The sequence below is a fragment of the Myxocyprinus asiaticus genome, chromosome 37 (genome assembly GCF_019703515.2).
Source record: "Myxocyprinus asiaticus isolate MX2 ecotype Aquarium Trade chromosome 37, UBuf_Myxa_2, whole genome shotgun sequence".
NCBI classification, from domain to species: Eukaryota; Metazoa; Chordata; class Actinopteri; order Cypriniformes; family Catostomidae; genus Myxocyprinus; species Myxocyprinus asiaticus.
The window spans coordinates 23,641,403-23,663,606 of NC_059380.1; the positions used below are offsets into that span (position 1 = coordinate 23,641,403).

General features: G+C 37.7%; 1 protein-coding gene across 2 annotated transcripts; it reads right to left on the reverse strand.

Moving 5' to 3' along the window:
- Positions 1 to 11,888: 11,888 nt before the first annotated feature.
- LOC127428262 (sterile alpha motif domain-containing protein 13-like) lies at positions 11,889 to 20,934 on the reverse strand. 2 transcript variants are annotated; one of them, XM_051676494.1, is made up of 5 exons: positions 20,827 to 20,934; positions 19,344 to 19,509; positions 18,496 to 18,535; positions 16,253 to 16,364; positions 11,889 to 13,000 (listed from the first exon to the last, which is right to left on the reverse strand). In XM_051676494.1, exons 3-5 carry the CDS (start codon positions 18,531 to 18,533, stop codon positions 12,857 to 12,859), a joined length of 294 nt encoding a protein of 97 aa, XP_051532454.1. In that variant the 5' UTR covers positions 18,534 to 18,535; positions 19,344 to 19,509; positions 20,827 to 20,934; the 3' UTR covers positions 11,889 to 12,856. The 2 variants fall into 2 exon arrangements, with proteins under 2 accessions (XP_051532454.1, XP_051532452.1); XM_051676492.1 differs by having other exon boundaries at positions 11,892 to 13,000; positions 18,496 to 18,538.
- Between the last annotated feature and the right edge of the window lie 1,270 nt (positions 20,935 to 22,204).

Below are 22,204 nucleotides of genomic sequence, written 5' to 3' on the forward strand. Positions count from 1 at the left end.
GCCACTTCCTCCACTGTGCACATGGGGTGATGTGGATGTTTTAGAAACTTGTTTAGGTCTCTAGGGTCAATACAAAGTCTTATTTCATCTGAGTTTTTCTTGTGAGTGGCCAACATAGATGACACCCAATCGGTTGGCTTAGATACAGGAGTGATAACGCCTGTAGCGACCATTCTTTCCAGCTCTGCTTTTACCTTGTATTGCATTGCTGCAGGAATTCTACGTGCTGGACGGACGACAGGTTGAGCTTCTTTGTCGAGTTTCATGCAGTATGTTACAGGAAGCCTTCCTATTTCATCTCGGAAAATATCTGCATATTCTGTGTTAATCTGCTGGGCAAAACTTGAGTTTTCTTTTAGACTGACCTGGTGGATGCATTATTGAGAGAAATGAGGCCCCTTTTGATGATTTAAGGCAACTCCATCTATAAAGAATGAGTCTTCACTGCTATTTGAAGCTTTGGCAACCTCTATTTGATTTGCAGTCTTTTTTAGATTTGGTGTGCGATGAATTTTCACTGATTTGCAGCATTTTTGGAAGTGGTTCCATTTGTTGCACCTGTGACATTGCTGTCCACACCCAGGACATTTCTCCCGTTTTGCCTCATGGTTGCTTCCGCAATTGCTGCAATTATGAATTTGTTGTGGGGCAAACTTCTCTGACCTGTGTTTGGGAGTACGAAACGGTTTTCTTTTTACCGTTTGTTGAACACTGTCCACATTTGCCAAGTTGTGCTTTGGTCCTGCTAGTGTTTTAGTGTGCTGATCTGTCAGTTCATGTATTTGGCATATTTCAATGGCTTTTGTCAGCGTTAGCTCATTGTCACACAACAGGAGTTTTCTCATTCCATCATTAAGTATCCCACACACAAGTCGATCTCTTATCACTTCCTCCTGTAAATATCCAAACCTGCAACTCTGTGCCTTGTGTCATAGGTCACTTACATATGCCTCTATTGTCTCTCCTGGCTTTTGGTTTCTTGAATTAAATTTGTGTCTTTCCATCGTTATGTTCGTTTGTGGACTGCAAAGTTCACGAAACTTGCGTTTCAGACATTCTGGATCCTCACATGATTCAGCCGGAGTAATTATTCGTCGGTTTTCTCCCTCACCCGTATACCCCGCAGCGGGGGCATATACGAATGTTCGTTCATGCTCAATTGCTTCTGAGCCGGCCAGATTAAGCACGAGGGCTCAGGGGAGGGTGGGGGGTTCCAGTCCAACCCGACACTTGCGGCGGCCTGGGCAAGCATGGCGGTCAGCTCTGCGTCGGCCTCAGACTGGGTGGACAGACCCGAAGGTGGCAGCCCAGTCGAGTCCTCGGTGTCCAACATCGCCAGTGCGCTCTCTGACGCAGCGATCAAGGACTCATCCTGCTCGCGAGCCCTGAAAGAGATGTTAAGCTGGCCGTGAGGCGAGCTGGTCTCATCTCGGAACTCGACGGGGGCAGACAAGCGTGCTGGGTAACGGGAGGTCTGCGGGGAATTACCTGGTGAGACCGCGCCCATTGAAATCCCCAAATCACCTCCGCCGCCACCCAGGCTGGTCTCGTACCCGTAGGTAGAAGGCGCAGCACGGGGGGCGGCTGGAGTGGCTTTCCCTCGGAGGAAGGAAAGCCGCAACCACAACGTTGCCATGGTCATGTTCTCGCAATGAGAACACGAACCATCCACGAATGCTGCCTCAGTGTGAGTGCGGCCCAGACACGTGAGGCAGCGCCCGTGGCCGTCGGAGGCGGAGAGATAATGACCGCATCCAGGAATCACACAAAGACGGAAAGGCATCTTTAAAAAGACGTTCACATCAACGTGTTGCTCTGATAGAGGAAAATATACTCTTTGCAGAAATATATACTCTCTCAGTAGCGCTGTCGAAGCACCCAGGGGCGTAGTCTGCACTAAGCATGCAGAAGGAGAGAAAGCCGCTGAAATGCGCTGTATATCCAACAGCATACGCTTCTTTCTGAGGTGAATGGACTGGCATTGGAATTCAGCTCGCTGACACACAACCGCTCGGCTCCAAAGAAAAAATCTGAATGAGTGGTTGCGAGCCAGCTCCTTTTATACCCATATGTCCGGGAGAGTGTCATGCAAATTCCACTTGCCAATTCTCATTGGCCTTTTCTCAAAGATTAGAGGTGTTTGGGGCTCCCAAGGGTGACCCCTAATGTCACTACATCGACAAAACGTCGAGTGAGTGACAGAAGGGGAATCTGGGTTACAGTGAGGCACTTACAATGGAAGTAAATGGGGCCAATCAAAGCAGAAATGTGTAGCTAATAATTTATAAAAGCAATTACATTAATTCTTCTGTCAAACTCATATCTTATTTGAGCTGTAAAGTTGTTTAAATTTGTAATTTTTACACTCATTTTAGGGTTTGTTGACATAACATCGTCATGGCAACGAAGTTGTAAAATTGGCTATAAATTTAGACTGAAAAAGTTAGCAATTTTATAACACTAAAAATCATGTTATTACATATATTTGTCATGCTTTGCAGAGGCAGGACCCAAACGCAGAGTAAAAACAAAAAGGTTTATTTAATAAGAAAAACAAGATAACAAATATAAACTACCCCGAAGGGGAAAACAAGATTCCAGATGATGATAAAAAGGACAAGCTGGGCTGGAGCAAAAAGGGAAAAACCCACAGGACCGACTGGACAGGGAACAAGAACAAAGAACATGACCAACGAAGAAGATGAACTGGCACTGGACAGAACACATGAGGAGACTAAAATAGGGAAAGAAATCAACAGGTTAATGGGCAGGGCAGGTGAGACAAATTAACTAATAATGGGCAAACAAGGAGGCGGGGTATGACGTAGTGATGGAAAGATCGGATAATTTTACTGACTTGAATCTTTGAGTCTCGTTCAGCAAAATGATGGAATCTTCATTCAAGTCATTACATTAATTTTGTTCATTTGAGCAGAATTAAATGAAAATGTAAAATTTTCAACAGCCAAATCCCCCCAACATGTCTACTTACGCAAACTTTGATTATAGTCCCAATGAGGAAAAAATTATAATGCAGCCAAGGACAAATTATGAGAAACAGAAAGATTAGTTCACCTCTGAAATCTTCTTGTTTGAGTCGTTTGTTCTTTTGTCACGTGACAGCCGTATACACTATGAAGGACGAACGACTCGGACCAGATGACTCGAGAGGTGAACTAATCATTTCTGTTTCCTGTGTGAGCAATGCATAGTGTATACGGCTGTCACGTGACAAAAGAACAAAAGACTCGGACCAAGTGTTGTAAGGTGAACTAATAATTTCTGTTTCCCATACAGCGCCTTTGCGGTTTTCACGTAACAAATGAACGCGGCCAACACAAAATGAATGAATCACTCTCTGAGACTACTCGTTGTTCTGAGTCACATAAAAGATTCATTCAAAATGAACGAATCGTTCATGAACGACCCATCACTAGTATGACGGAGGACTGAGAGATACTAGGCAAAACAGAAACAAAACCACGTGTTCTCACAAGACACAAACACACGAATGGCACGAACGCACACCGCCCAGACAATAAGGCAATATGCGATCATGCCTACTGACAGATAGGACGAGAGAATGCATGGCAACACCAACAAAGCAATGCCATGCATTCTCACACTAGACAAAGCCTGAGCATACATCGCGAGGCAAACACCACACATTGCACGCAACAGGCGACAACACAAGAAAAGACACCTGTGCGAGACTTAAGTAACCGAACCTCAGCACAACGTGAAGACAGATCGTGACCCGAGCACACAGCGCGAAGAGAGCGCAACGCTCCGCGGTCGTGAGAGACAGACACAAACGATTGACGTGAGTGCATGCTGCCAAGATGACATAAGCACAATACACTCACGGCAATAAAAGACAAGACATGGAGCATGAGTGTACAGATCCCGACATCAAAACCAAAACCGAACCAGATGGAGAAGTCAGGATCCAGACACCACGCTCCAGACACCGACTGAAAAGCGCACAGCAGGGAAACCACAACCGAAGCCATGCGCTCACACAAAGACAGAAAACGAAACACAAGAGAGACACAGAACAATGATGTCTCGATCCTGTCACACAAAAACCCAGACTGACAGAGTGACTGGATCGTGACAATATTGTTTAGGTCTTGTAGCTATACTATTGAAAAAGTGAGTTTTTTAAAGGGTTATTCAACCAAAAAAGAAAATTCAGTCATTGTTTACACACCCCTGTGTTGTTACAACCCCATATGACTTTCTTTATTTTTCTCAACACAAAGGGAGAAATTGTGAAAAAATTTTGTGCTCAGTGATGTCATACAATGGCAGTTTATGGTGACCAGCTTCAAGCTTCAAAAGCACGCAAAAGTATAATTCAGAAGTCTAATAAATTATTCCATGAGAGTCATGATTGTTATGAAAGTGTACTAAGTGTATTAAGGTTTGGTGAGAAACAAAGAACAGAACACAGCTGCACGCAAACCAGAGAACAGAACTTACTAAATATGTCTGATGAGTTTGTTGTCTGAGATTAGATGCATTTCTATGCCCAGCCTCATTTGTTTGAAACGGAGCACTCAATCAAACCGAGAGATAGAGGAGGCGGGAATGTCTTTTCTACGGAGCCCTGCACATGACTTTCGGGGGAAAAAATTTATATCGTGGCCATGAATTAAGAAACCGTTCCCACGACTTATTAATATATGAGCACGTTTTATTAATTTGTTCCCTCGTTTTTGTTAAATCATGGTGACGTTTTACTAATTCGTTCCCTCGTTTTAGTTAAATATTTGCCACGTTTTATTAATTTGTTCCCTCGTTTTAGTTAAATCGTCACCACGTTCAATTATTTCGTGCCTTAGTTTTAATTAAATGTGACCAGTTCGTTCGTTCATTTATTACTCTGTCCCCCCTTGTGAAATGTTTCTCAAAAGCATCATTATCTAAGTAGTTCGTAAAAACTTTCGTAAATTAACGAGAGCTTTGAACCGCTCTTAAGTCCATTAAGTGCAACTTAAACATATCTTTCTGGCATCTTTCACAGTTTGTCAAAGACAATGGGACATTTAATAAATTGTATTAATATATTTTGATCAATGGAAAGCCAACTATTTTAGAGGATTAAAATTTTTTGAAAAAGCGCTATGAAATCAAAAGTCAGTCTCCACAGTCTACGCATGCAATGTGATAGGTCTAAATTTACAAGACACGTAATAAAGTATAACGTTATATTAGCGCTCTTTGATAAGCATAATTGTAATGGCAATAGAAAGACAATATGCTCTTATTAAATAGATTATTTAAGATGTGAGTAATGTGACCATGCAGTATAAAACTTAAATAAATATGCTTAAATAAATGATTAAAATATGGTTAACAAAGGAGATTAGAGTGAGAGTGTGCAATGAGAGATTTCCTATCTCTCTTCCTCCTCCTCTTCTTCATTCCTCCAATGGCTGGTTCAAATCGGCTCGCCTATAGTCTTTTTACAAGGCAGGTCTTTTTGCAACACTAACCAGCTGATCTATTAATACATTTATTTAGATAGGTCTATGAGTAGGCCAATACTTATGGCCGTCATTTTAATCCTGTTTTTTGTGCATTTGTTCAGTTTCCAGCCAAAGTAACAAAACTTTAGGCTACGTGAGAGCCCCTTATGATTCACATCGTGGACATTCACGATACATGCATTTATTGGGTCACTTTCACTAATCTCTATGATTGATAATAATCTCTATAATACATCTGAAACTCCATCTTCCTAAAGCCATCATTATTTCTTTAATTAAATTCTGTAATGGTTAACACATTTCGGCGCCTGGACAAGGCTACAAACAGGGTTGGGGAGTAATGAAATATGAGTAACGGGAATACATATTTAAAATACAAAATATAAGTAACTGTATTCCACTACAGTTACAATTTAAATCATTGGTAATTAGAATAGTTACATTCAAAAAGTATTTTGATTACTGAAGAGATTACTTTGCATTTTATTGTCATTTGCTTCATTTAATATTTAATCCTTTCAGATGGAAAAATTTATACACATAAATGATGCGATCCAAAGTGCATTTGAACAGCGGTGAAACACTTTCTTATGATGTGTTACATTAATACGAGCAGACAGAGAAGTAAGTTTGAAGTAAGTTTGGAGCAGAAGTAATAGAAATAAACCTTGTGTAAATTGTCAGCTTTACGCTAAGCTAAAATGCTATTTCTATTTTTTTAGCAAGAAAATTCACGTTGGATCATAATTTCTTTTTTCTAGTAAGACCTTTGATATTAGGGCACAAATCGTATTATTGATAATAATTTTTGTATTGTTTTCCTGTAAAAATATCTAAAAATCCTTAAAACAAGATCAATTTGATGTATCTTGTTTTAGAAACAACACTGAATAAGATACTCAGGTTTTTCAGAGAATGTATTTTTAACATGTGTATTTTGTCTTACTGTACTGGCAGAGTTTTTATAGTCAAAACAAGTAAAAAAATCTACCAGTGCTGAAGAAGTAATCCAAAGTATTTAGAATACGTTACTGACCTTGAGTAATCTAACGGAATACGTTACAAATGACATTTTACAGCATGTATTCTGTAATCTGTAGTGGAATACATTTCAAAAGTAACCCTCCCAACCCTGGCTACAAACAACTTCCATGTTTGTCAGTATTTCCACATTATTTTAATTTTGAAAAGTCAAACTCCTGGATATATATTGGCCAAAGTGACAGCTCCTGTAATGAAGCACTTAATTTCTACTTTATAACAAGTGATCTACGTGCTGGTTTGGGAAACAGGCGCTACTACATAATAAAATAACGAGCAACGTTAGTTAAAATGATCGTAAAAGCTTATGTTGCAACATTATCGGGAAACCCAGCCTCTGTCTATAACAGCAGCCATAGATGTCTCTTCACTACACAGTAAAATGACAATGGATTAATCAAATTGTGGACACAAATTAATAAAACGTGGCCACAATTTAACTAAAACGAGGGAACGAATTAAAAATCCGTGGCCATGATTTAACTAAAATGAGGGAACTAATTAATAAAACTTGCTCTCATATTAATAAGGTTAGCATTTGTGACAGACCTCCGACTGAAGAGAGCTCTACCTCAGCGAAAACATTCAGGTGTGATATTCTTGGCCAAAATCAAGTAGTTTTTAACCGGCTTGTGAGATGCTGCCTTCAATACACTGTTATGAGAAAGTTTTTGGACCGGTGCCAGTTCACAACGGGCAGGGTTGCAAGGTGCAAATCGCGCGATGCCAAAAATAGAAACCAAGCGATCGACGAAATGTATTGTCACGCATCACGGCTGGTTAGGACAAAAACTCTGATTAACATAGAAAATATACCTTTTATCACGTGTCGTTTGCCATCAGGTTAGGACACGGTGTGACTGTAGCTGCCTTAAGCCTCCTCTGTCTATCTTTCTCAGTTTGATTGAGAACTCTTTCAAATAAATAAAGCTGAGCATAGAAATGCATCTAATCTCAGAACACAAACTCATCAGACATATTTAGTAAGTTCTGTTCTCAGATTTTTGTGCAGCTGTGTTGTGTTCTGTTGTTAATATCGTTGTGGCGGACCTGTTTTAACCCTCAGGTGTCGGCGCGTCATGCTGGATTTTTTCCTCATAACAGCGGAAACAATTTAAAATACTCCGTCATTTTTGGGCATACAGATAAGTGTAAGACATCATTAGAAACTATAAAGGGTCTATTTTTCATTTGTGTACACTCACAATAACAACAAAACCTTGTGCTTTTGTAAAATAAAGAAAATAAACAGGGTGCACTTTCAGACGTCTCTGTCTCCGCGAGCATCTTTCTGAAACATGTCACAAAAATGAACTGAAATTCCGTGAATACTTATCAGACAAACATGACACATATGTCTAAAGAAAGCTTAAAATGTCTACTTTTAAATAAAACAATTCAAATTTAAAACAAATATTCTCCTGCAATGTAATCTGTATGAAACAAAGCGATGTACAGTTTCTCCTGGCTCAGCTAATCATCCCTGATGTGATCACACCCACGCGCAGAGGGCGCTATTCATACGGTAATGTGCTGAGGTGGTAAATGCCTCCGAGGCAAGTTTTATATATACTGTGTATATATATATATATATATATATATATATATATATATATATAATATATTTTAAAGCTGAATTTTCAGCATCATTACTCCAGTCTTCTGTGTCACATGATCCTTCAGAAATCATTCTAATATGATGATTTGCTGCTCAAAAAACATTTATTTTTATTATCAATGTTGAAAACAGTTGTGTACAATTTTTTTCAGGATTCTTTGATGAATAGAAAGTTCAAAATAACAGCATTTATCTGAAATAGAAAGCTTTTGTAACATTATACAAAACCATTCAAAAGTTTGGGGTCAGTAATAATTTTTATTTTTATTTTTTTTAAAGAAATTAATACTTTTATTCAGCAAGGATGCAATATATTGATCAAAAGTGACAGTAAAGACATTTATAATGTTACAAAAGCTTTCTATTTCAGATAAATGCTGTTATTTTGAACTTTCTATTCATCAAAGAATCCTTAATTTTTTTTTTTATATATTGTATATATGCCCTATATCAGATATTACATTTTATTCTGTTCCCAGGGGAGGGGTCTTTGTCTCCTCAGGTGTCAGTCATATCAATATTCATGATCATTCATGCCTCCTCGCATATGGCCTTTCTAACACTAAAAGTGTCTTACAAAAGTTAAATGACTATATTGTTTTGTATGAATGAGTGATCAGGATGGTTTTCACATCATTTTGTAGCAAAAACTCTAGGCTACAAGATCCAGTTCTCAAAAGTCCTGTGAACAAATGTTTAGTATGTGTTATATGGCCTTATTTTAGTGACTTAAAATTTTTTTTCAAAGAAACCACGCATAAACATTATTTTCTCAAAAATACAAACATGTACATACATGTTGTTCACATATTATTGTAGCCCAGTTTGTGCTGAATACAGTGTTATCAGACTTTTTCCATTAAGATGTTTTTAAGCAACTGAAAAAAGCACAAATGTCAAGGCATGTCAAAACATCTCCAGGTCCCAAAAACACCCTCAGACCCCAGAGGGTTAAATAAGCAAAAGAGTTTTCGCTTGAACGCCCCGTCTCGCAACAGATACTGCTCTCGTTCAGTCTCATAAACATGCAGAGGAGAGCAACGGTCGGTCAACAGTTTCACTAAATGATACATAAGATTTTGGTTTGTTTCTCATCAAACCTTAACAAATGCTTTCATAACAACCATGAATCTGATGGAATAAATTATTACACTTCTGAATTATAATTTTGCGTGCTTTTGAAGTTTGAAGCTGGTCACCAACTGCCATTGTATGACATCACTGAGTACAAAATGTTTTCACAATTTCTCCTTTTGTGTTAAGACAAAGAAAGAAAACCATTTGGGTTATAACATCAAAGGGGTGAGTAAAAAATGACAGAATTTTCATTTTGGGGTGAACTTTCCCTTTAACGTTTACAGATTGGTCCCATTGACTCCATTGTAAGTGCCTCACTGTAACCTCGATCTCTGCTTTTTTAAAGAAAAGGAGGGACGAGTCGAAATAATTTTTTTGTGGAAATCAATATTATGCCACAAATGCTGTCTAGAATGCTCCATTGAGAACAATGTGCAATGACTGATAAAGTGTAACATTTAGAAGTACAGGATTTATTATTGTATCCATTTTTTTCCCTGAATAAATGAAAACATTTGCTAATTTCTAGCACAAAACTGAAAATTATGAAAAGGGGTCACCATAAGCCTCCTGGTGTAAAAAGTTCTCATCTGATTTTTACAGAATGTATCAAATTTATCTGATTTAATTTTTAATAATACTTTAAAATTGTAACGATGTTGGCTGATTCACATTCAATACTTGACCAAGACACAATGGAAAACATGAGGCTTAAATACATGGACATGGGGGAACATAAACCAATGAACAAACAGAACTGATAACAAGGTAATTAAACAATAAACCAATGAAAACATGACACATGAACATGGAGGGAAAACAGAATCACATGACAAGGGAAACAGGAACTAAACATTTCAAAATAAAAGACATGAATCAACAAAATACACATGACATATCCCCCCCACTAAGGGGTGGCTCCTGACACCCCAACACATAAACAAAACACGTAAAACATGACATAAATTCAAAGAGTTGTCGGGAGCAGGGGGGGGGTGTGTGTGTCTTGAGGTGTGGGGCGTGGCAGAGTCCGTGGAGGGTGGAGCCATGAGAGGCTCAAGGGGCGGAGCCATGGAAGGCGGAGCCGTGAGAGGCTCAAGGGGCAGAGCCATGGAACTTGGTGCCCGAAGAGTAGCCGAAGACTCGAAAGGCCAAGGTGGAGCCAATGGCAGGGAGGACCAAGGCGGTGCTAGAGGCTCGGAGGAGCAAGGCGGAGCTGGGGGATTGGAAGACCAAGGTGGAGCCATAGGGAAGGAGGTCCCTGGTGGAGCTGACAGATCGGAGGGACGAGGCACAGCCAGAGGATCGGAGAGCCAAAGCGGAGCCAGGTGACCAACAGACCAAGGAGGAGCCGGAGGGACGAGAGACCCCGGCAAAGCCGACAGGCTGAAGGACTGCAGTGGAGCCGAGGGAATGCAGAGCTGAGGCAATGTCGAGGGACTGACAGGCCAAGGCGAAGTCCAGGGCACGGAGGGTCCAGGCGGGGTCGGAGGGCCGAAAGTTCCCCTTGCCTGCTCAGGAGAACGAAGGGTGGGTATAAGGGTGGGAACCATCTCCAGGTCCAACTGCTCAGATGTGGCTGTGACGTGGCATGGAGCAGGCTGAGGCGTTGCTGTGACGTGGCATGGAGCAAAAGATGGTGCTAGCTCAGCGACCATGACTAGGAACTCTGGATTGGCGGCCATGACGTGGAACTCTGGCTTGGCGGCGGCCATGTCGTGGAACTCTGGCTCGGCGGCGGCCATGTCGTGGACCTCTGGCTCGGCATCCGCCTCCCCCCACAGTGAACGTGGAACCAATGATCTGCAGGGCGAGGTCGATATACTGAGCGAGGGTAAGGGTACTCTGACCGCCTGGCATCAGAATGGAGATTGGCTCACTCAGTCCAAACCGGAAACAGTCTTTGAGTGCAACCTCATTAAAGTCCACCTGGATGGCCAGATCGCAAAAGTCTTCCACATAGTCCTCCAGGGTATGATTCCCCTGACATAGGCGCAGAAGCCGAACTGCTGGGTTCATGGTTCGGTCAAGTATTCTATAACGATGTTGGCTGATTCACATTCAATACTTGACCAAGACACAATGGAAAACATGAGGCTTAAATACATGGACATGGGGGAACATAAACCAATGAACAAACAGAACTGATAACAAGATAATTAAACAATAAACCAATGAAAACATGACACATGAACATGGAGGGAAAACAGAAATCACATGACAAGGGAAACAGGAACTAAACATTTCAAAATAAAAGACATGAATCAACAAAATACACATGACAAAAATGTAAAATATTAAATCTAATATTATATATGAAAAATGATGCATTAACAATTTTACATTAATTACATTTTGAGAGACAAATCAAATAACATTCATATATCAGAAAGGTAAACTTAAAATCATAACCTAAACTTAAGTGTCGCTTATACTAAATCCTGTGTAAAGGGATGCCTTATGAGGAATAGACTATAAATTGAGATCTAACTTTACCTTTTCCCTACACAAATATAAATTAATTCCCCTTGTTAAAGGGGGATATGCAACATTTATAACAAACAAAGTTTAAGCAACATAACCTCAAAATTATTCCACCGGAATAAATTTCACATACCGTATGTTGATGTTCAGATGAATTTAGAAGAGCACAGCCGTTCAATAAATGCGCTGGTGTGGGTTAATGTCATCTATGGTAAAAAGGGAAATCCAATCTTCCCCTTACATGTCAAAAATCTACATTATTTATAAAACTGTTTTGCAGTGGGAACCAATGTCATTGCAATGAGGATCAGACAGTAGATTTATTTCAGCACTCTGAAAAAGCACCATTTATTGCAAGCCACACTCAAGTCATGTTTTACACACTTCAACCTTTTTAAAGGACGCTGTTTCACAAACTGCTGTACAATTACAGTGTTGTACTGTCTATCAATGACAATTCCTCAGAAATCACATTGTTAGTTACAGAATTAAATAAATAAACAGAACGAATAGCAGAACAGAGCTCAGTCATTCTGAAAGGACTGCCGCAATTAAACCTCTAATGTGTTCCGCGATTACAGCTGTGAAACACAGCAAATACACAATTTTCAGACATTTGTGCTGTTACTTTATTCCAACACATTTTTATGAATTAAGAACAGGGAAAAACATAAAAGGAAAAAATGAACACCAAGATTCCAATTAAAGCACCATTGCGGCAGCAATTTACCTCTCAGTTCTGCTTAAAAGTACTTCATGCGTAACACAGAAACATCTTCAAAAAATCGTGTTTCAATTTCAGTTCAAGCCATTTTCATTTTACATTACACATCACATTATTAAACCAAGCATTTCATCTTAAAAGCAATAATGATGAATGTACAAATGCACAAAGTGAAGGTCAATGTTTTTTCTTTAACCAAATCTGAACAATAAAGACAATGTTAAGGGTCAGAAAACATCCATAAGACAAACAGTAAATGTGACTGTACAGCAGAATGAGACTTTAAAAGCAATAAATTCACCATGGAGTCGTAATTTTTTTATGTATTAAGATGCATAAGATGTATTAGTTGTGTCTGCAGTTACCCTGCGGTCCACTGCTGTGATTGTCTTCCATGCGCCCATGCGGCTGCAGCAGCTATGACACGTTACTTTTTAAGTGTTGGGTTTGGAGAGGCTTCACGTGATACTCGTATATCTTCAGTGCAGGACCCAGTTTTATTGACAGTCCGGTCAGAACGTCATTACGAGTCATTAATAAAAGGGATTTGCCATCGATTTCCTGTAGGGGGCACATGTTTATGTTTGAGTGCATCAGAAAAAGACATAGGAAGCTATTTTAAAAGGATAGTTCACTCAAAAATGAAAATTCTGTCTTCAGTTACTCACCCTCATGCCTTTCCAAACTAGGGATGTGCACGGTAACCGTTTTAAAATTTGGTTAACCCGCGAGGGTTCACGAATGGTTATAATGGTTATCGGGAATAAACGTTTATTGCAATAGATATACGTCAAACACTACTTAAAATAGCAGGTAATAAAGTGCACAGTGAGCTATAATCTTAAATAGCACAATTCATAGATCTTTAAATGATAAAAACACTCAAATTGAAGTCAAACAAAAATGATCAAACTGTCACTGACTGCAACATAGTATTCTTAACCAACAGAAAATACATAATTTAAATGCTAAACCTGATATGTGCTCTGCCCCAGGAGGTTCAAATGCCCATGATGCTGCGAACACTAGTACTGTCATGTGCATGCCCTTGCAAAAATCAGGAGTTCATTGCAAATTTGCCGCAAACTCACCACTAATCATTTTCACATGCAAATGAGCTGTGCGGCAAACTTGCGGCAATTTGTCCATTGTTGCCAAAGGTTTGCTGCAGGTTCATCATTACCAGTGAAGGGCAGCATACTTCTGGCAATCATTAGCGGCAAATCACAAGCTCATTTGCATATGAAAATAACGAGTGGCAAATTTGCGGCGAATTTGTGGCATGTTTGCGGCTAGTTTGCCAGAACTCTAGATTTTTTTAAAGGTGGAATTGCTGCGGTTTATTAGCCTCTTCAGGATGCTTTGATTTTTAAATTTATTTTATGGAATTATTTTCTGCACACCAGAGAAAAACTGAAAAAACTTTGGCTTACCAACCGTATCAAGCGCTGAAACTTTTCTAGGTGATAAACAATCTGGAATCATGTATAACATGAAGTCCTCTTTGCAACCTGAACTTCTTCAGAACGTTGAATCTTTGTGATATCTGTGCTAAAACAGCTAGACGCAGCACAACTAATGAAACACAATGCAGTTGTGTTGAGATGAGTTCATAAAAATTTCAGTCGAATCAAAAAAATGCAGCGACCCTGCATGAGATGCTGAAAAAAATTGTGGGATGCGCCACAACGATCAAAGACGTCCAACCAGTGCTTCTTTAGATAAAACAGCACAGACGTACACAAAACATTTGTGAACAGCCCCCAACTCGCCCTAAACTTGAAAAACTGACCCGAACCTGGCCCAAAATCCCGAAGGTTTGTCGCGTACCGTCAGGCTCGGATTGGGTTGAAGTCCTCTTTTGCACGAGTATAATAACCTAATAGTGATTTTGGTATTTAAATTTGAAGGAATAAAAATTCTCTCATGATTTAATAATTTACCCAGGTGTGTATGACTTTCTTTCTTCAGCAGAACACAGTAGAAAAATAGAAAATATCTCAGCTCAGTAAGTCCTTAAAATGCAAGTGGATGGTGATCAGACCTTTGAAGCTCCACAAAGAACAGATAGTCAGCATAAACGTCATCCATATGACTCCAGCAGTTAAATTAATGTCTTCTAAAAAGAAGACAAGAAGAAGATATTTTTTGGTGTGAAAAAGATCAATATTTAAGTACTCTATAACTCTAAATCCTCACTACCGGTCAGTAGAGGTATGTGCGTGTGATGTAATCGCGTTGGCATGTTCATGCGAGAACTGATGCACGTGCGACACACCCGGAAGAGCAGCGCTGTTTACAACTGAGAAGTAGGAACACTGTACAGAAGCTTCATTGGTTTTGGTTTAGATCTGTATTTGATCTGTTTGTTTACTCAATGGTGCATTTGTGTGCTTATCCTGGATGTCTCAACCAAGAGAAAAGTGTGAGATTACGTCCGTAACATGCCAATGCGAATACGTCACACGAGGACCATGTGAACTCCGCCCTCTCGTGAACGCACATACTGCAGCTGAATGGAAGCGATGCTTTATAGTCAAAAATAACTTAAATATTTATAATTTTTGCACCAAAAGCAATCATATCACTTTAGAAGACATTAATTTATCCACTGGAGTCGTCTGGAGCTTCAAAGGTCGGAGCACCATGCACTTGCATTTTAAGGACCTACTGAGCTAAGATATTTTTCTATTTTTCTTCAGATGTGTTCTACTGAAGAAAGAAAGTTAGATACATCTGGCATGGCATGAGGGTGAGTAAATGATGAGAGAATTTTCATTTTACCGAATGTCGACTAACTGTGTACATCCCTATTCCAAGACTGTATGACTTTCTTTATTCCATGGAACATTTATACAATGAAAAATGAATGGTGACCAGGGATGGAGCAACATGGACATTCTGCTTAGCAAGCTCGTTTTGTGTCCCATGAAAAAAAAAATAAAAAAAAAAATTAATTAATAATAATAATAATAATAATAATAATATATATATATATATTAACTTTCATTTTTGGGTGAAAATATGCAATATATATATCACACAAGTAAGAGTGGTGTACTGAATATCAGCATGGCTTAAGGTTGCAGGCATTCACGGCTGGGCTAATATTCAGGACGACAGCATGACTGCAAGTATGATATTAATTTAATACAACAGTTCTATAATTACGTGCTTAATTACACGTTTGGCTGCAGTTTCCCAGCAGGGGCGCCAAAAGCCATGAAAATGGTGTCCTAATCAGACAAGGTTTTAAGATGAATATTAGATGGAGGTTTTAAAGAGTAAAACATACCTCCCTAACCTAAGACTTTAACCTAAACGTAACCAATAGTGATCTAAAATAAAATGGGAGTTACATAAAAACAGACACCCATACCCTAAACCAATGCCTGAACCTAACAGATAATGAGAAATGAAAAGCAAATTTTCTAAAGCAACCACATCATTTGTTGTCGCTTCTATGACACTTTCGTCTCACGTGTGAGCTTGTGTGCTTGAATGATTTTGAATGGTAGTCTCCCGAGTACTGGAACTTTATAGTATCTTGTATAGTAGAAGCTGGATTAAAATAATTAATCGTACAGCTTAACAAAATGATAAAATGCATTTGAGGCTCTTATAAAGGGGTTAGGGGTTGTACTCATGCATTTATGCTGTATGTTGTATTTATGCATATTTTCCCTTAATTAAAATGAAGAGGGGGGATGGTACAGACCAGTAAGACCTGAATAATAAAAAAAAAGGGTTAAATGCACATCAGCATAGAAAAACATGGCTGTGGATTTCTGCCAGCACTCTTCCGAGCCCCACCTGATCCTGGAAAGCGTTGGCTTGCTCCTCAAACCCTGTAGCTTTAAAATAATTGACCACATCCGTTACGGCCCAGTGGGATGGATCTGTAAGCTGCCCATTCTCCACAGAACTATCAGAGAGAGAAAGATGTTTCATCAATGCATTAGTATCATTTAACCAAATATGCCCATATAATCATCCTTAAAACGTGAGATGTCACTTTGTTCTCTGAAAATGTTTGTGCTGAATATATGACAAATCTTTGCTTTGGTCATTACAGCTGATAAGGGCACTGGAACCCATTTTATATTAGGTGTTTTAAAGGGATAGTTCACCCAAAATGGAATATTCTGTCATCATTTACTCACCCTCATGTCGCTGCAAACCTGTATGACTTTTTTTCTTCTGTGGAACACAAAAGAAGCTATTTTGAAAAATGTCTCAGAGAGAGATTTATTTATTTTTTGTCCAAAACAATTCAAGTCAACGGGGTCCAATGATGTTTTGGACCATATTGACTTTTATTGAATGGACAAAAACAGTTGAAACATTCTTAAAAATATCTTCTTTTGTGTTCTACAGAAGAAAGAAAGTCATACAGGTTTGAAGCGACATGAGGGTGAGTAAATGTTGACAGAATTTTCATTTTTGGGTGAACAATCCTTTTAACTACTATGCACTTCCACATTACAAATAAGCATTTGATACAACATACATATTGTTTATAATAAGTGTTGTTACATGGTACTTACAAGAGTTCTCCATGTTATTACATTTGTAATTACATTGTTGACCCTGCCCCTAAACATACCCCTGACCCTATCTGTATCCTAACATGGGTAGCAAAAAAAGTTAATCTTGTGAGAGTTTTGGACAACACGCACTGTATGTACACAACAGACTGTATCAAATACTTCATTGTTTTAATCTTAGTACACCGCACTTAAAGACACATAATAAAATGAGGCATCAGGCACGGGAAGTCCTTTCAGTTTGGTAAAGATATTCAGCAATACTACAGCTGATGGTAGATGAAAATTTTAAATAAAATCAATGCTGAAATCCTTGGCAGGAAATGCCACGCAGAAATGGTTTTACAGTCCTGTTGCCATGGCTCTGCTCTCATGTGTAGTAACCGAAAGTGCATCCAAACATCCCACTGGCCCTAAAGACAGCACTTCCACTCTGACAGAAGGGCCAGAGCATAGGTTCTGAGGCTCAGGACACAAAATCTAAAGATTCGACATGGGTTATGTTTACACAACAGCAGAATACAGCTGTCAGTCCTATTTAAAGTGCTAAATACATTCTGTAAACAATTCACTTATGAAAGAGACCAACAACTGCATTCTACAAGCAAAATGATCAAATTAAGAGCGTTCCAGTTTAATGCATATGTGTGTTCCTGTAGTTCAACTGGTAGGTTGACATAAGGTCATGGGTTCAATTACCATGCAAACTTTAATGGACTTTTAAGCTGCTTTGAATAAAAGCATCTATGAATTGCATTAATATAAATGATGTGTGCTGTACGAATGTAACCACAGTCGACTACTAGTTGTCTGTCCAATTATTGACATACATATGACATGTGGTACATACTTTGTGGGTTATTCTTTGCTGTCAGTCACTAATGTTAGGGTTGTCAACCTCTCTCGGGTTTGAGAAATGGTAGAATATCGGGGTATTGTGCAGTCTGTGCACGAGACAAAACGCCTTTTAGGTGTTTTGTGGGATGGAGCAAAATGGACTAAAATCGAATTTGATGCAACCGAAGAGTTTTGGCTACATATGTGAGAAAATGAAAGCAACAGGAGCTGACTGAAAATTAAATCCTAAAAGATGCAATACAAAGTCTTGAAAGTTTATATTGTTATCTGTCAGTATGGTTACAGGCATTACTCAAAGCAATACAGATATTGTTTGTCATGTACAGTTGTCAATTCCAAACACTGCTTGTGTAAACATAGTCACTGTGTCTTGATGGACAAATTGAGGATTTAAATATTCGGCTAAACAATTCGGTTGGGAAGGAAAGCTCTGTTTCCAGACTTACTGGATCTAGAGAGGAGGAAGGCCATCAGAAACAATTCCTTTATGGTTTCATCTTTGAGCTTCTTTAGCTACTGGTTTATTTCATGTTGGACAAAGTTGACTGAACATTGCCAACATGAACTAACATGGACACACATTTTTTGCCCTCTATGTACCCTGTAAAATAACCATAGTATCAATACCCAGTTGATACCTTATACACTTACCTTATGGTGTCCACTGAACCATTTTCCTTGGTTTCCATGACTGCTGGATAAACACAAATAAAACATAACAGCTCATATGTTAGAATACAGTGGTATATATAGCGTAATTAGGTTCTCAATGGATTCAAAATCAATGGATAGTCTATCATCATCAGATCCTCTCATACTTTTCTGAGAGGTGCCATTTTGTGTATCATACAATACAATGTTGGAAATATAAGCAAATTCTGATTGATTTGTTGAGGTGGTAGTATAATAATAGAGGTCTTTGATATTGACAGCAGGGATGAACTGTAAAGAATGGAACACGGAAGTAAATGACTGCAGGTTAAACTTCAATAGGGAAATGGGAGCAAATGGGAGACCACGGCAAATATATTTGCCACTACTGACTTCCACAACTTTTCCAAAAAAAAAAAAAAAAAGAGAGTGATGGATTGCGACAGTCAGAAGAGAGAAGATGGCAAATTTACTGTCACTCTCTCAGCAAGTGTATTAGAAACCTCACCACATCTGTGGTAACTCATTTTTGAAAACTAATTCCAGGGTAATATAATACAAAGTACAATGTTATAAATGTAAACTTAATAAGTAAAAAAATAAATAAAATAAAATAAAATAAAATAAAATAAAACAAGTTTGAAAGATTTATGCTGCTAAATGAGGCAGAAACGCATCATCACAGCCCTGCCAACATGTTCTCTGACCCCACCAAAAAAATAAAGATACATTTTTTTTTAAGCAGTATATTTTTGATACATTAAGCAATGTATTTTTTAATATCTGCCAGAAATAAATATTTCTAAATAAAACCTTCTGATTATTGTGATCTGTAACTGATCGCTCACCTGCTTTTTAGAGAGTTCAGACCGCTCTATTCCATTAGATGTGTCCGGTTATTCTCTCTCCATTATTGGTGTTAATCTCCTGATGTGCCAAACTGTCACATTTTCCATACACGTACACAAACTTCCAAGTTTATGAATAAATCCTCACCTCGTCAGAGAATCAGTTCTGTAAAATAACAACAAAATAGCACTTAACACAGTAAATGATGAATGTCCTGAAGAAGATAATTAAGCATTCATTCACACAATTTCTTTAGAATCAAAATGTCAAAGCACTGTGATTTTAAATTGAGCAAATAACAGAATAATGGATAATGTACAGACAGCAGGCCATAATTGAAAAACTAAACCCAGTCAGAAGTAGAGGGGTCTTGTATCCCCCTGAAAGGTTCTTCTTATTTATTTATTTATTTTTTGCACTAATGACAGACTGACAGTAAACTATTCCACTTGATACATGTCTACATAGCAAATAATAATAATAATAATAATAATAATAATAATAATAATAAATGGACATGAAATATTGATTAAAATTGACATTTTATTATTATGTGAGAAGAATGAGGGGGCAGTGTGATAGGAGAGACATCTAACTAGCACAGCTATGCAGAAAATTGGTTGACCGGGACAACAGTCAATTCTAAAGATTAATGGTCATTGTGCAAAAATATCTGACCACACAATGTCATGACTGACCAATCAGAATCAAGTATTCCAGTCAATCATGTAATAAAGAGACAGATTGTCTGGGGAAATACAATTTTGTAAACAGAAAGGCAACCTAACTGGACATAAATCTCATTTTATTCTACAATGCAATGATGTTCACTACTTTCGGAGTAAAATGTCTACAACTGAACACTGTTTTGCACTGAAAAAACAAAAAAAAAAAACAAACAAAAAAAAACAGTTACTGCAAAAACTGTGAAAACAGCTCAAATTTCGTAGATAAAATATCACAGTCATAACAGAAATAAAAATACGAAGGTTTTCCTTCACATGTCAGCTGATTTGACAAGTTCAGTGTCTATGAAGAGAAAGACGATCAACAAAATAACAGCCATCGATTTTTAAAAACAGATCAGAATTTAAATGTATAAATAAAGCATCCACTAATTTATTGCAATTAACGCATCCAAGAATGTTTATTAATTACAACAGATTAATGTAGTATAACTAGTATTTGTATTAAGACCATGCATCCGTACCAGTATCACTGAATCTGTGATCTGACATGCTAAACAGAAGCATTTAATCATGAAACACATATTTAATGTCTTTATGAGTGTTTTACGATGATTTGAAACAGTCTGATAATTTATAAAGCAGATATGATGAACTCATTAGCCAGATAGCTTCCTTTAACTCAATATTTATAATATTTCCGCCTTTTGAAAAAAACAAAAAACAAAAAAACAACCAAACAAACAACAACAAAAAAAATATCTTAAAATATTTATCTTAAAATATTTTGTCTTACCAAATTTCACATATAATTTAAGTGGATGGATTGAATGTTACTGAATCCCGATCACTGGAACAGTATTTTTCACCAGCACAATCCGACAAATGAATGCGCGGGGGATCATGGGTAATGTAGTTTCGAAATATGGGAAATGTAGTTCATTAGCAGAGTTACCCTTCGTACCAAACGGCCCAAATGATGACTTCGGAGGGCACTTTTAAGGTATTACCGTCATTATCGCCATGCTTTAGGTCATTCCAAATGTAATTTCTAATAAACATTTCTTTAAAAGTGAATGCCAAATGACAACTATTTTTGAGCCCCACTCTTTTCAGCACTCCAAGGCTACAGTGGATGATAAAATTTTCGAAAGGGCTGTACTTGTTGAGATAATAATTGATTGATGATTATCATAATTTTAAATGATAATTAACAACAACTATTAAAATCAGCAATATTTTTGTATTAAAATATTTTTAATATTTTTCTGTTGTAATTCCCTTACTTTTAAGGTGGTCCAGTTTGTTAATATTATTAACAATAATATATATATATATATATATATATATATATATATATATATATATATATATATATATATATATATATATATATATATCATTTATTTATTTATTTATTTTTTCATTTACTCTAATGCCTTTTATCCCATTAAATACTTTTTTCTTGCAGCAGCATTTCTATAACCGGCAAAAATGTCTTAACATTCTTACAACTTAGCCTAGTCTTAGTAACCTTGAAAAGGACTTAAAGGATTATTCTCTGTTCAACTCAAGTTAAGCGCAGTCGACAGCATTTGTAGCATAATGTTGATTACCACAAAAATAAAATTTTGACTTGCCCCTCCTTTTCTTTAAAAAAAGCAAAAATCTGGTTTACAATGAGGCATTTACAATGGATGAGTATGGGGCCATTCCGTAAAAGATAAAATACTCACTATTTCAAAAGTATAGCCACAAGACATAAACAATATGCATGCAAACATGATTTAAGTATGATAAAATTGCTTTCTAACCTTTTCTGTGTAAAGTTATAGCCAATTTTACAACTTCATTGCCATGACGATGTAATGTCAACAAACCATAAAACAACCAAAAAATAACGATTTAAACAACTTTCCAGCTCAAATAATACACAAGTTTTAACAGAAGAATTAATGTAAGGGATTTTATAAAATTATAAGTTTCACATTTCTGCCTTTAAACCCTCCAAAAACTGGCCCCATTCAATTCCATTGGAAATGCCTACTTTTACCTCGATTTTTGCTTTATTTTAAAAGAAAAGGATGGACGAGTCAAACTAATTTTTTTGTGGTAATCAACATTATACCACAAATGCTGATGATTGAGCTTAAGTTGTATGGATCCTGGAATAT

Coding starts and splice junctions, on each gene's coding strand:
- LOC127428262 (XM_051676494.1), bottom strand. CDS start 18,533: ATGGAAACCAAGGAAAATGGTTCAGTGGACACCATAAG. Junction 16,365..18,495: donor GGTTCAGTGGACACCATAAG/GTAAGTGTATAA, acceptor TCTCTCTGATAG/TTCTGTGGAGAATGGGCAGC. Junction 13,001..16,252: donor CCAACGCTTTCCAGGATCAG/GTGGGGCTCGGA, acceptor TGCCCCCTACAG/GAAATCGATGGCAAATCCCT.